General features: G+C 38.5%; 1 protein-coding gene and 1 non-coding gene across 10 annotated transcripts in view; both read right to left on the bottom strand.

Annotated features, from left to right (window-relative positions):
- LOC133386190 (TSC22 domain family protein 1) overlaps nucleotides 1-14,841 on the bottom strand; it is a 117,475-nt gene that overhangs the window by 74,655 nt on the left and 27,979 nt on the right. Inside the window, exons 2-3 of one of the 9 annotated variants that reach the window (XR_009763077.1) lie at nucleotides 2,930-3,038; nucleotides 868-2,250 (exon numbers count right to left, since the gene is read on the bottom strand). The exons of 1 other annotated variant lie outside the window; for it this stretch is intronic. Coding sequence is in view for 3 of the 8 variants with exons in the window: in XM_061629867.1 (XP_061485851.1) it covers nucleotides 6,193-6,251 (59 nt within the window). In the remaining 5 variants the exon portion in view is untranslated. Of the gene's footprint in view, nucleotides 1-867; nucleotides 2,251-2,929; nucleotides 3,039-6,192; nucleotides 6,363-7,643; nucleotides 7,720-14,841 lie in introns of those variants that run through there. 7 more of the 9 variants (XR_009763078.1, XR_009763080.1, XM_061629865.1 and 4 more) reach the window with 7 other exon arrangements.
- Nucleotides 9,263-9,381, bottom strand: LOC133386365 (5S ribosomal RNA). Its single transcript, XR_009763113.1, has one exon. It is a non-coding gene; the product is annotated as a 5S ribosomal RNA (ribosomal RNA).

Genomic DNA, 14,841 nt, shown 5'->3' with positions numbered 1-14,841 from the left:
GGGAGACCATGATAGAGGACCATAGTTTTACTCTAACGCAGGGCAGGGCAGTGATGCTACAAGTATCAAATCCTTTTAGATCCTACAAAGCTTTTCCTAACGAGTGCAGCTCCTGTGCATCTGCTTTGGCAAGTGTCAAGAAGATGAGGTTAATAAGAAAAGCTGTAAGGTGTCTGTTGATTTCCTACAAATGAAGTCCTACAAGATCATCTCCCATTTAGGAGAGGGAAAAGTCTTTATTTTGTCATTTGAATATGATGCTACTAGAATCTAGGTATTTTAGAACTGCCTCAAGCATTTTTAATTCTTTCATCATTTTCCTCCCATTTGCTTGAATCCTATGGTAAGTTAATATAAGTTAGGTTATCTTTAACATTTTACTTCTTCAATTTAAGATGCCCAAAAGAGAAAGGTCCTCTAAACCAGCCATGCTAATGCCATTTAATATTAAAACAAGCTAACATAATTTGAGCAACACACATTTGATGCTTAGGTAAAATAATGCCCAATAATAACTCCCTCCCCCACAAATATAAATATAAAAAGCTGTCTGAGAACTTGGAAAACTACTGCCAACTAGACTTGAAAATACAGGGCTTAGACAGCCAAGAAAATTACTTGCAGTAGCTTATCAATGTCTCCGGCAGAGAGGTCTCTCTTGAACCTGATGAACAAGATCCCTTAATTGCCATCAATGGGCTTTAAACCTGAGATATTATGCATATCAATTTTGACTAAGCTATGCCCACCCATTGCATATAACACACATCTAGGAACAAAATGTTTTTATTGCATTTAAAGTAAACCACATTACAGGCTCCATTAGCCTGTACATACAGTACAATCACAAATCTCAGCATCTCAGTTTTTTATTTCTTCTGATATAAGCTATGGGTTCTGTTCACACAACCGGATTTCCCCTTCCTCTCATCTCTGCGCCCCCCCCCCCCAAATCTGGTCCAGATTTTGAGGGTGCATGGGGAGCTGCAAGTGAAAGGAGCAGGAAGTTTCGTTGCATAAGCTGAAGTCTGTTGTGCAAGCAGAACGGCAGCATTGGATACAGCCCCTAGTCTGATAATATTTTAGATTAACAACAAAACTTCCTGTTAAGAAGGTAGACAAGTAAGTTATTATTATTGTATCTTCTTTTACAAAAACAAATAATCAGCTTCCATGTTTAAATTTGCAAAATGCAAATAAAATTACACAGGTCTACAGACCAATCACAAAGCATGTTTCATATGGCTTTAAAAGTTGTAAAAATTTATTAGCAATAATACAGTTCCTCTGATGGTGATACCTTGCAAGGATGGGAGTTCATTAAGTATTTTCAAAGTATTATTTAGACTGATGAAAAAAATTTCCACACCCTAAAAGTATCAACATAGATGTTTCTGCTCAAAACACTAAAATGTTTTTGTCCAATATTAAAATTATTCTGGGATGATATTAAAAACCAGGATGCCATTCACTTTGGAGACTACAAATGGTTTCCAGAAGAGTCAGTCTTCTTTGATTCTTCAGCTATGCTTGCCATCCTTGCTGTTCCATACAACAGTCCAAGTCCTGCAGGACTTTATTTTTGCTTCTTTTTATTTCTGGTGGTGGTAGGGGTTCCCCCTAGTTCCCAGTTCCAAGGAGACCAGAATTCTAAAAGAAACCCTTTCAAGTACTGTTTGACAGTGCTATCCAGTCATTCTATCTGCATTCTTCAAATTGGATTTAGCAAATTCACTAATGACTCCTTTTACCCCTCGTTCTTCATTATTTCTCCAGATGTTTATCTTCTATAGAGAACTCAAATAAAGTAAGTGATGATGAAATGTTGCCTTCTTTATACAATCAGAAATGTGCTAAAAGTTTTTAATTCTAGCCAGATGGTACACATCCACTGAAGAGAATGACTTTGTAATTAACATTGATATTTTAATGTATAAATATATTCTTACTCTAAACAGTGGCTGTATAGAAAATGGCATTGTAACACTTCATAAAACTATTTGTTTCAAACATGCCCAGTTCTCCAACAGCAACTTCATGTCTGAAGCATTACTTTTACATGGGACATCAGAATCTTCTCTTAATGTCTTTACCAGCATTGTGGGTTGAATGAGCTACGCCATGGCTAGGCACACTGTATGGAACAATCAAAATTTGTGTTGTTCCAATGGAAGTAGTAGTAATGCTGAGGTAGAAAGCTGAAACATCATGAGAGATAATTGGGCGATCAAAGATCAAGAAATGAGGAATCTACAATAGATGGGAGGTTCAGACATATTGTTCTTGAAAACAGTGATTACCTCTTGCAGAAAGAAGGCTTCAAATATTTACAATGTCATCTTTGAGAGGACAACAATTCTGGATTACTGAAATTTTTATACAACTTCTAGCTAACCTATCACATAACATGAACTCTGCTATTGATCATCTTGTGCATGGAACTTCTGCTCTCTAGCTACAGTCTCAAAGTGGATTACTGATCCAATCACATTATATTTCCTGAATATTATATACTCTTTGATTAACAGTTATAGGACTTGAAGCTGGGTTTTTAAAAGACATGCATATGTATAGAAGTGCACTCTCTATTTGCCAAATTGAAATATCTGTAGGAAAACGAACCACCACTTCTAGAACTGCTGCTAAACTTGCTACCACATAAATAGTGTACCTGTGTTTTTAAGACATATCATTATGGGATTCATAATTATGACTCCTTTTTCCTAAAGGCCATTGCATTCCTATATAAAAGAATTTTTGGTGGATAGGGTGGGGAATATAAAGTACAAATATAGTTTCAAAAAAGCAAAGGAATACCTAGAGGGGTACTAAATTATACTCTATCCTTACATAATCACTCCAGAATGATTCTGTAGTTTCAGTGTTGACTTGCATTATTTTCTTTCACAAATGACGCATCTTTACCTACCTGCTTGGCTCAGTCAGACCTCCCAGCTTTTGCTCTAGACATAATTAACTTTGGTAGTGCCTCTTCATGGGCATACTACTGTGCAATGTTAGACTCAGTCATTCTGTATCTGTTGAAATATTAGCATTCATTTTAGATCACAAAAATAAGGTTACGCAAAAATAGAATGAAGGGAAAGAAAACAGAGAGACAGGGAGGACTATGTGCCCAGTCCAGAGCAAGCAAACGCATGAAACATTCCCATGAACTTGAGAGCCAGTGTGGTGTAACGTGATAAGAGCGCTGGGAAAATGCGATCTGGGTTAAATCCTTGCTCACTATGAAACCCACTAGATGACCTGGGGAAAGCATTTCTCACAGCCTAACCAAGGACTGCTTTGAGAATAAAGTAGGATAACCTCAGGTATGCCACCATGAGATCTTAGCAAGAAGGCCAAGATACAGATGTGGCAAATGTCCCTGTTTGATTTTGGCTCTAGAGTCTGATCAACTATGAATATGACTATGAATATTTATTGTTCTCTCTGGATCCCTTGTTTCAGAAACAAGCAAATTATTTTGAGTATATAAACCAGAGAAAACATTATTCACCAGGTTTTTAAGTCTGCACATCTTGTCTTTCATAAACTCTAGAGGTATTACTATGATCAATCTGTTGCTGCAACACACAAAAGAGCTGGATGGTACCTTAAAGACTAACACTGTTGTAGCATGAGCTTTCCTAGGCCAGAAGCCACTTCATCAGATGCACCCCTGGCCCAGAAAAGCTCCTACAGCAATAATCCTCTTAAAACTTTATGGTCTCATAAAACCTTTTGCTTGTTCTCAGGACCATACCAGCTCCTGGTGAGCTATGGAAACTGATCCCAAGGCCACATTTCTCAGAAGTGCCTCCCCACCCTTGCCACATGCCTCTCTGTTATTATGCCCAAGGCTTGCAGAAGCAGGACATAAAGCCATCCTGAGGCCACAGGAAAGTCAACTCAGAGCCTGAACACCCTTGCTATAATTTCAAAGTTACATATAAGCAGTTCAATGGCAACTACTCATGGAAGTCCTTACATACCTAAAAGGGCAAGGGGGCCAAAGAAGTAGTGGGAGAATAGGAGAGGAAGACTCTCACACATGCTTAGGATTCTCGGGAAATTAAGGAAGGCCTAGCTTAAGAGATCCTTCACAACCCGCATGTTCTTTCAGTCCAGTAGTTCTAAATCTTTTTTGCCATGGACCACTTGACATTCTTTGAAAGCTCTTTGGAAACAGGAGCACATCTTTTTTTAAAAAATAACCACAAGAAACATGTAAAGCAGCTTTGCTTAAGATTTAATAGATTTAAATAGGTGGGATGTATGAAGACTCTCACGAGGTTACATTTCCCACCAGCAATGCTGACTAAAATTAAATACCCCATTCTGATATCCGTACCCCGCCATGCCAGACCTAAAACTCAAAATTATAAAATAAGATTGGGGCAGGGTAAAACCACAGAACTCAAAAGGAAAACAGATGTGGTGCTCATTGTCTATAAGACTCAGTAATAAGAAGGCAAACACATAATTCATGATGATCTTCAATGACAGCTACTTGTACAAGGTCAGTTGCTTCTAATGTATCTTTTGGAAAAAGCAGCTTCAGAAGTCACTTAAGTGGAAAGGTTATATGCCAAGATAGAAAGCAAGAAAGTCCATCAACTTTAATTTTGTTATTTGTTTATGCATGTCAGAAGTATGTTACCACCACTTACACAACATAATTTTGCCTTGTATGAGTAAAAGCTTAAGTAAACAGAGATCACCTTCCTATTTGCAGAGACAATTGTGGCCCCTCCTATCCCTCCCCCAAATGTAGCATTTTACAGATTTAGCTGGCTCACAGCACACAATTTTACTCTGTTAGTATCTTCCATGACTATTCCAGATGTCACACAATTTCCTTTGAACTAAAATTTCCAGCATAGCTACACTTGCTGAATTTCTGTTTTTACCACTTCAGTTCCCCAATCTCTTTCTTAAAAGCAGGCAGAACTGTGTAGTTTATGTCAGAAAGCAACATAACCCTTCAGAACATGTGTACTAGAACACAAAATCCTCAGTGAAAATTCAAAAAGACCAATGCCAATGAAAAGTAACTGGGGGGATGGGGTTTTTATTGCTAACTAAGAATTCTGTTTCTCCATGTTTTTTCTATGCACTTTCATCATTCATTTGCTGATGGAGCTTTGAATTAAAAAATTAAATACATACAATGGCCTTCATCCAATAAGCTGCTACAAGGGTGGGAGTATTAGGCCACTCAAGAAGTTTCCCAACCAAAAAGCTTTTTCCTATTCATTTCTATGCATTGAAAGAGTCACTCAATTGTTACAAGTTATGTTTCACAGCCCCTAAAGGGGCAGCCACCACCACCAAAGATTCTTCCCATAAGTTAAATGACAAACATATCTTTTCCCACTGATTATTCCCCCTCCCAACTATTCACATTGGTGGGAGGGGAAGGGGGGCAATGAGAGCACTCTTCATGCTCCAGAAGACAAGGGTTATCAATATCCACTACCCTTCTGCAACTCTGGAGTTGCCAATGTAACATGTTGCATACTAAACATCTGGGATATTCTTGATGTGATGGCATCCATATATTACCCCAACTAAAGCATATTTAGCATAGTGCTTGCTGACTTGCCCTGTAATAAGCTTCTATAGCAGCTTTTCCCAACCAATGTGCCTCTAGATGTTATTGGACCACAACTCCCATCAGCCTCAGCCAGCATTGCCAATGGTCAGGAAAGATGGGAGTTGTGGTCCAACAACATCTGGAGGCACACTGGTTGGGAAAGGCTGTTCTATAGGGAAGAACCTATAGTCATTTTTTTTAAATGATGGGAGCAAATAGCATAGGTATCTTTGTTCAGTTCTCAGTGGGCTGTTGATCATGGGGAATCTCTCTCCCTATCACCATCAGAGCCAAATGTATAGCAAAGATGACATTTACCAATACTGATTCTGTACTTCTAAGTCCAGAAACCATCACAGCAGCTGTTAATGCAGATGCATAATGCTCCATGAAGTTTTATATGTATGATTCTATAAATTTTAACTATTTTTCAGAACTCCTATCACAACATTAACTTGTTCCTACTGGGGCTTTCTAGACAGTTGCCTGCCATCAAGTTTCAGATTAAAGAATCAATGCTGTTAGCTTGCTTTTCGTTACCAACATCAAGCCAGTGTTTGTTCTCAAACTTAAACACAGTTTGATACACACACCTGTAAGGATGGAGGGTTGTGCTCCGCTTTGCATTCAAGTTATGGAATGCATCCTTCATGGCAGTCTCTAAAGTCAGGGGAAAGTGTTGTCTGTTGCCTCTGAAGAAGTCATTTCTCCATTCATTTCTCCAGTCAGAAGTTAAGAGAGTTTAGCAAATTAGAAGAAACAACTACAAAAGAAAAATGCAGTAGAAACATAAAGCCATTTTTTATGTGTATGTTGTGTTTTTGGCTCTCAAAGTATCCCAGAAACAAGTGATAAAGACAAGTAGACTGAAAACTAATACATATTCACAATATCCATTAAGATCTACACAAATGAAGCAGCACATCGTATAGCTGAAAAGATTAAAATGAAATGGCAAGAGCCAAGGAACACACAGTCTCAATGTAATAAGATACAGGGTATGGGAGAAATACAAGCCTATTTTATATTAAAGTGCTTTCACTACTCCTCAAAACACAGCAAATTATTCCCTTTCAGTAACATATTTACTTTTTGTTGCCTCTTCTCTAGTTCACTGCTGCACATCAGTAGTACCTGAGCACACAAAATATTTCTGCATGGGCCATAGATGCAGGTATACAGCAGAAAATATAGAATGAAACAATCAGCTCATGTAGCATATAAAAAAATGAAACTGACTTACTTGGATTTTCATTTCCTTTGTTAAAACCAACAGATTTGATCCATTGTTTCTTTCACCAAAATTGTAATTTGCAAAGACACATCCTTCAAGAAACCTCAACTCAACCTAAAGTCATTAAACTACCAAGTGAGCTGGGAAAACTCATCTCAAGCAAAAAGCAAGGTGTAGATCTGGGGAGACAGCCACATCTTCTGGCCGCTTGACTGTGACCAGGTGGCTCAAACAAATTAAGAAGCAGGCCTGCTATGCCAATCAAAATATAGCTATGCCCAAAATACATTTAATACGTATGACATGCTTTTCTGTTTGTAAATCATAACATGGGGTAATAAACATCCCAAAGGGTTAAAATTCACATATGTAGGGGCCATATCCTGGGATGCATAAAGACCCAGGTTCTATGGCTGGCATCTGCCCAAAATCTTGAAGAGTTGTTGTCAGACATAACAGATGGATGAATGGCATGACTCAATATAAGGAATATGTTCATATGTAAAATATGTGTGTTGGGGGGGTGGAATGAAAATATTTGAGATTCAAACAAACATTTTTTCTTTAGAAATGTAAGATTTAAATATGTGCGTTTCATATTCTCTCACATTTGTATCACTCCACCAGATACCACCACAACAGATATTTTGGATGAACAGCTTGTTCACAGGAGAGATCAAGGCCCCAAAGAAAATTGCAGGACAGAGAGCATGGGGCATATATTGCCGGGGGTGGGCATGGTTGGGGAAGAGAAACAATGGTTAACAGCACCTGATCTACATCAAATCTCTGCTCAGTTACAAAACTCACTGGGTGATCTTCAGATTCCATTTTCAACATAGCGCATCATATAGAATCGCTGTGGGAATTGCAGAGCACCAACAAGCTGAAAAATACCAAGGGAGTATTCCAGACAATAATTTTATGCTTACTGAAAATGCTATCCAACAGGTTTTGATGCCAGTCTTGCTTTCCACTTTTGTTATCATTATCTCTAGATGCTCAGCTACTCTCCAAGGAGAAACACAGCCTATCTTGCCCAATTTTTGGCAGTTACTCATATGCTAATCATAATTTCTATAGCCTCAACTATGCATTCACTCCACTCTGAAAATACCCACCCTGTTAAATCTACTACCTCCTATACTGTATACTGTGAGGTTACTTGTGAAATTGCTTTGCGGTCACCTGTGACAGAAAATGGTATACAAAAACAATGTATTTTTTTGGCACCATCATCACCCCAGCTAAGATTGCAATCAGCGAAACAAGCACACTGTTGACACCAAATCAGACAAAGCAAAACTCAGGCAGATACATAACAAAATGATAATACATTGGTACATCTGTGCTAAAAAGTATATCAATACTTTCCCAACCTCTCCTTTAAACTAAAGAAACCTTCACAAGGGGGCCCTTAACTTTTCCGAAGTTCTACTATTAACCATTTTAATCAGCTTTTCTGATGTTTACAAAGTTACTGGATACCATTAAAAATGTTTTCCTCACTGAAATAATAGATGTGAGCAGGAAATGGTAAAAAAAAAGTTCAGCTTTTCCTTGAATTCTGTCACTGGTATCAGCATGTACATCATCAACACACACACGAAAATAGAAATAACTTGTGTTAACCACAATAGCCATACTAAGAAATATTAAATTTCTTAAATTTTTCTATGTCCTTGATGCTTCCTTTCCCTCTTTCCACGCCTTTGTTCCCCACATAATCTACCTCCTGAATTTTCTCCTGTATGCATAGGTACATTTTGCTATGCATTAACTTACGGTATACACAGACTTTAATATCAATGGCTACCAACTAGAAAACCTTCTGACATCACAAGTCAAGTTTGTCTCCCATCTCTAACTTTATATCGGGTGTGTTCACTGAATCTAGACTAGACAAATTCTGGTTTCCCTGAAACATCCATATGTTACACCACGGAGGTTTATGTTAAAACGTGGTGTTAAAACCTTTTCTAAACAAAGAGGTTATTAGTCACTGTAATTCAAAGAGAAGAAACAATCATCAGTAACATGTGAACCTTGAGGTTAGATACTACAATGTCCCCTTATGGTTTCTAACTCATTTATGTATCCATTCAGTCTTCTAAATAAAGGAAACAAGGCATTAACAGTGGCATATCAAGAAGTCACCTTAAACACACATTTGCCTTTCAACCTCCCCTTTTTTGTCATGTATGTTTGGAAGAGTCTCTAGTATCAAATCTGCACAAGGAAATTTTTTAAACGAAGTAAAGAGGGTTGTTTGAAGTACAGAAGCCTTGTACCCCTCTTTGGGCTTGTTGTTGTTATATGCCTTCAAGTCAATTATGACTTATGGCGACCCTATGAATCTTTTTTGGATATATTCATAGGGTTTTCATGGTAAGAGGTATTCAGAGGTGGTCTTTCATTGCCTTCCTTTAAGCCTACGGCACCCGGTATTCCCAGGCGGTCTCCCATCCAAGTACTAACCAGGCCTGACCCTGCTTAGCTTCCGAGACCAGATGAGATTGGGCTTTTTTAGGGAAGTATGGCCGTAGGCTCTCTTCTGGTTGATGTACTTTAATTCCTAGGTCTTTTGTTACTAACAGTTTTTTCCAATCTGCATAAACCAGATTGGGGTGTTGTACAAGGACTGGGGAGAGCCAGGGTCAAATCCCTGCAGGATGGAAACAAGATATCTACTGCAATGCCAACCAAGTGAGCATGATGACATCCTTACCTGAAGTTCTGTACACTGTCTGATGTGCATTCAAAGTTCTACGGGTAGGGGCACTAATCCAACAATGGCATTAGGAGAGAAAAACAGGACATCTCCAATTCCTCTTAAAGCTCACATGCAGGGAAATTCATTTACACAAATCAGCAGCTCTTTCCCAAATAAAGTTGGTATGATGCAGCAACTAGGGGAAGCAGTTAATAACTGCAAATATAACAGGGATCAGCAATGGTCCTCTGCTAGAGGTCATTCAACCAGCCAATGCTTTAGCTGGCAACGCAGAACTATAGCTTGAAAACCACTACACTAAGAAAAGTAGCTATTCCAGTCTACTATGCCAGAAGCATCAAAGCACCATAACTCTTGGGGTGGTGGAACCCAAGGCTTCTACACCACACCCGTTTCTTCATTCAGTTTATCTTACCTGGCTTGAGGCCAACACTACAGGAGATCACCATCCTTCTATTCTATCATAAACTCTTTTCATATTGCTATCTGTGACGCTCAAGCAAGAGAACATAAAGAAGCCTGTATAGCAGCTGCCTTGAATCTTTGAATTCCATACCTTTCTGAATTGTTTAAAAACATTTCTTATGGGCTTGATTTTGGAAGCTGGGATTTGTCTTTAGCTTCCTAACCAGGTTACAAATGAGCTTTCAAAACACACAAACCATTTATATAAACTGTAAATCCAGTGTGCAACTTAGAAGCACAGATACATTTCTGGCTTCTACTAGAAACCTTATCTCTTCCCAATTGGATGCAGATTCAAACATGTGGAGGAGCAGAACTCTTGATACCCAAAATACTGTCCAATTTGTGGGTCGACTTGCATTGTGAAAGGTACAGTGATGAGGAAGAATCCTATTGCTATGAACATTAAGAAATGGGGTTTAACATGTTTGTTTTTAGATTTTTTAGTAGTCTTGGACTACATATACCCCAAACTTCTGATGTATGTTTGAAAGCACTTTAATTTTGATAAGCCCATCAAAAAGTGGTGCTTAAAATTATTATATACTTCTGGGGCCCACACATTCCTTTAACAAGAGTGTGCCTTATGGCACATGCAAGCAATGATTTGACTTCCTGATGATGTAAGGAGACAAGAAAAAAACATGCATCCGTTAACCTTAATGTGTTTTGAATGTAGTTATATAAACTGATGGATAAGGTGTCAGGCTGGATGCATGGTGGAATAAACTTATCATTTGGTAATTACCATTTTAATTCTCTTAAATTAAGAGAAGGAACACTGAAAGGTTCAAGGTTACAAGCTATTTTAAAACTAAAACTACTCTGGTGCAACTTCTCCCAAGAATAAAACCACAGGTTGAAATAATAAAAAGCATTCATGACACAAGCACATACATGACATCACAACCAACGAAGAGCTCAATTCAGACATCACATTAAGGAAGATCAATTATGGTTTGGTATGGTATCAAATTGATAAACCCTGGTCTGTAATCAGCTAGAAAATCAGATTCAGAATCTGTGGTTTGAAGTGCATTTGTGAGCCATGGTTTTTCACGATCCTCAAATGAGAAACCATCATTACAGCAACTGCTTTGTCTCCAGAAGTTTCTGTACTATGGAGATGGATATGAATGGATGGATACTATGGATATGAAGTAAAGTATTGAGAGAAGAAGGAAAATGAAAGCAGGTGAGCTCTACAGCTTTGATTACCTGCAATACATATGGAAACTCAAAATGTGGTTTGGGTTCTGTAGTATGGTTGGCATAAACCATGGGGATGACATCTGAATTATGTGAGGGTTACAAGAGAATTATAAGACAGAAACTTCAATTATCTAGGTGTCTAGAAACAAGATGACATATACAAAGGCTTGCCTACAACCCCAGGAAATTACTTTCATGGCAGCATCTTTTAACCTTACTCAACCGCTATTGCACTCCAACAGTGCAATCCTATAATAGTATTGCCTAATTAGAAGTAAATCGCTATGAGATCAATAGAACCTCCTCCTAAGTAAGTGCATATAGGATTGCAGCCTTGAAAATGCAATATTGTTTTAATTTCCTTAAGCCAAGTGCCCATTACATTTTACCTAGAGATTGTTCTGTTGGAGAGTGTGCAGAAAGAAGGAACTAACAGACAACACAAATATTCTAAAAAAAATCTTTTTAGTTCAGAAAAAAATTATGAAGGGGAAAAGAGACATGACAGAGGCCATAAACTGGCTGAGGAAAGTAAGAGAAAGCTGAGTAAAAGGTCATTTTAGAGGTTTATACAATTATGAACAGTGCAGAGTAGTGAAGAAATTTTTCTCTCTCCTCTCTCATAGCACTAATACTCAGGGTCATGCAATGAAACTGACAGCAGGTTCACAATTGATATGAAGTAATTTTTCACAAAATCCACACTTCATAAAATGCTTTAAACAATGAACTCATTGCTATAAGATATAGTCAAGGTGTCTTATTTACAAAGCTTTTAAAAAGGCATGATACAAATGCATGGCTGTTAAACATGCAGCTAAACAGAACTAGCTGTTTTCTGAAATACTTTCGAGTACTGATACCGGGTCAAGCAACACCAGGTGGTCACCTCTATCTTGCCCTGCTTTGAGGGGCATCTAGATGGCCACTGCTGAACCAAAGAAAACAGGATTCAATGAACCCTTGGTACAACATAGGCCATTCTTATGCAGCGTCTCATGTATTTCCTGTTCTACTAGCAATCTCCAGGAACTGGCTGGTGTGTTGCTTGAAACAAATGTTCACTAAAAGGTATTTTCTAACCATTTTTCAATGGTAGTTTCCGCAAAGGCCAGGGATCCGATGTGCTTTGGTGAGCTCTGCATTCCAGCTGCATTCTAAGCCCTGTTTCACACTCCTAAACAACATATCAACCATTTTCAAATTTGCAAAGATAGTAACAGGTAGACAAGGAACTAAAACATTGGACAGATGTCAGTAATGAAGATTTGCAGCTTTTGACATGTCCATCTATGAGCCACTCTACAGTCAATAACTTACAGCAATGTGAATGCAACACTGAATATTAATTTGACCTTTGGTTAGCACGAATTTGGCAGTGGAACTGTAATCTTGGTTGACTGCAGGAATTAATTTCTTTTCTCTTTAGCCAGGGATAATAGGAGTTGTAGTACAACAACATTTTGGGGAGTGGGGAGGCACATCTGCCTTAAAGAGACCAGTTCTTTTACTTCAAAGGAGTCTGGTTCTTCAACACTGATGTCCTAGAGATTATAAAATCACACATACAGACTAACAGAATTGCATTATTTTGAATTCTCTGGTGCCAACTGTAGGATTTTTAAGAGCCAGCATAAATGCAAACTTTCATCAGACTCTTAGGAATTACTGTCATTTCCAGAAGCCAAAATGGTAGAGATGCTCACTTTCCTTGTAAATGCTTGCAGGAAGCCACCACTGGATGCAGTCCATAGAGTTCTACTCCTCATGGCATGCTGGGCAGATCAATATCTTTCAGATTCTCTCAACTGCTAACTTAGCAAATTCTCCAGAACATTTCAAAAAGGAATTTGAAGTTTTAGACAGGTACCCCTGAATGAAAAGAGATCTCACATCTACTGTGACATTTTCCCATAGTATAATTAAACTATGTCCCATAATTCTATGGTGTGAAGAAGGCTCCCCATTCAGAAGTTAGTTATTATTGGATCACAGACTTCACAAATCTTCAAAAATTTCACAAGTAGTAGAATTTAAAAGTTTAAGACTGATTTATTTTTCTTTTAAAGAAAATCAGACTTGCTGCTTGCAAATGTCACATATTGTAGTGACTCCCTTTTCATGAACATGAACAGGTGGTTTCAGCCACAAATCCATGATTGATGCCTAAGAATAGAGAGATCCAGCTTGATGACACTGTATACACAATATACACATTTTGTTATATGCCTCCGTTTCTAGGCTGTAAATGTTAGTGAAATAATTCTTATCACTTTGCCAGCACTGATTTTTTGTCTGATTGCTTGTTTACTTTATATATAGTTGACAAATTGATTATAACTATGTTCCATTTTTTCCAAGTGCCTGCAGTTAATTCTGAGCAGAGTGAAATCTAAAACATTGATTGAGAAACAGAATTAAGGTTCTTGTACGAGGATCACCAGAATGACAGCATTAATATTAGGAACAATGCAGTAAGATGGCTGAACAGCAAGAAATACATCTTATGAGCTGCTGTCTCTGTGCTACAGACTGGTAAGTAGAAAGCCAAAACAAATCCATGAAGTTTTCCTACTTTGTCACTTTTATCTTTAATGAAGATATCCTCAGTCTTTGCTAAGAGTGAGAAAAAATTGCAGAGGTAGCTCAAACGAGGAAAAAAAATAAAATATTCACCTATGCTTGTGCTCAGCAGATCAAAGCATATTACTGTGAGACTAGATGCATACATTTCAGCTACTTCAGATTTCACATTTCAACTCTTTAATTAAAGTTTTACACAAATGCCCCTGCATTCATGCCACTTTAACTCAGAAATGAGAAACCTCAGGCCCAGGAGCCAAATACAGCCCTCCAGGTATTAGGACTCTCTCCAGGCTACACATCTCACTACCCCTGCTCTGCACCCTCATTAAATGCATTTCTATGGCTGGATTGTGGCCTTGGACTCTGATAGCGCCCGTTGCATGCCGGAATGGAGGATGGAGAGGTGAGTGTAGATGTATACTGGGGGGGGGGAAGGAACCTCGGACCTGAAAGCCTAATATAGGCCCCGCCAGGCCTCCCCATTTGGCCCATGAGCCATTTTGGCCAAGCCACACCCATCTGCTCTATACCTGATGTCATATAGTAAATAAAATAAAATAAAATAAATGTAGGGAAGGTAAGGGCAGGGCTCAACTGAAAGCGTGTTTGCAGGCATCACTGATCAGCATAGCTCGAGGGGTGTGCAAAATAGGGCTTTGATAGGAGTTTCTGAAGATCTGGCAATCATAATCCCCTTTCAAAATATTACACAAAACAGAGCTTTGAAAGGGGCCTCAGCAGATCCCTGTGTGCAACAAAGGTTTCCTGACATCATTATGACATCAGGTGATTGACAGGTGGGCAACTTTGGACAGGTGGGGAGATAACAATCTGGGCCCCAGGGCTAGAAAGGTTCCCTACCCCTGGCATATATAAACCACCACTTTTTCCATTGCTGGAATGCTATGTTCTTTACAAAAGGTAAAAGTCACATCCATTGCTCTGCCCACTTTTGCCTCTGACCATACCCACCACAGGTCAATTATGGAAAGGGGTCCTCATGCTGGAAAA

Source organism: Rhineura floridana, chromosome 5 (genome assembly GCF_030035675.1).
Source record: "Rhineura floridana isolate rRhiFlo1 chromosome 5, rRhiFlo1.hap2, whole genome shotgun sequence".
Lineage (NCBI taxonomy): Eukaryota > Metazoa > Chordata > Lepidosauria > Squamata > Rhineuridae > Rhineura > Rhineura floridana.
This window is presented reverse-complemented; position numbering and strand designations above follow the sequence as displayed.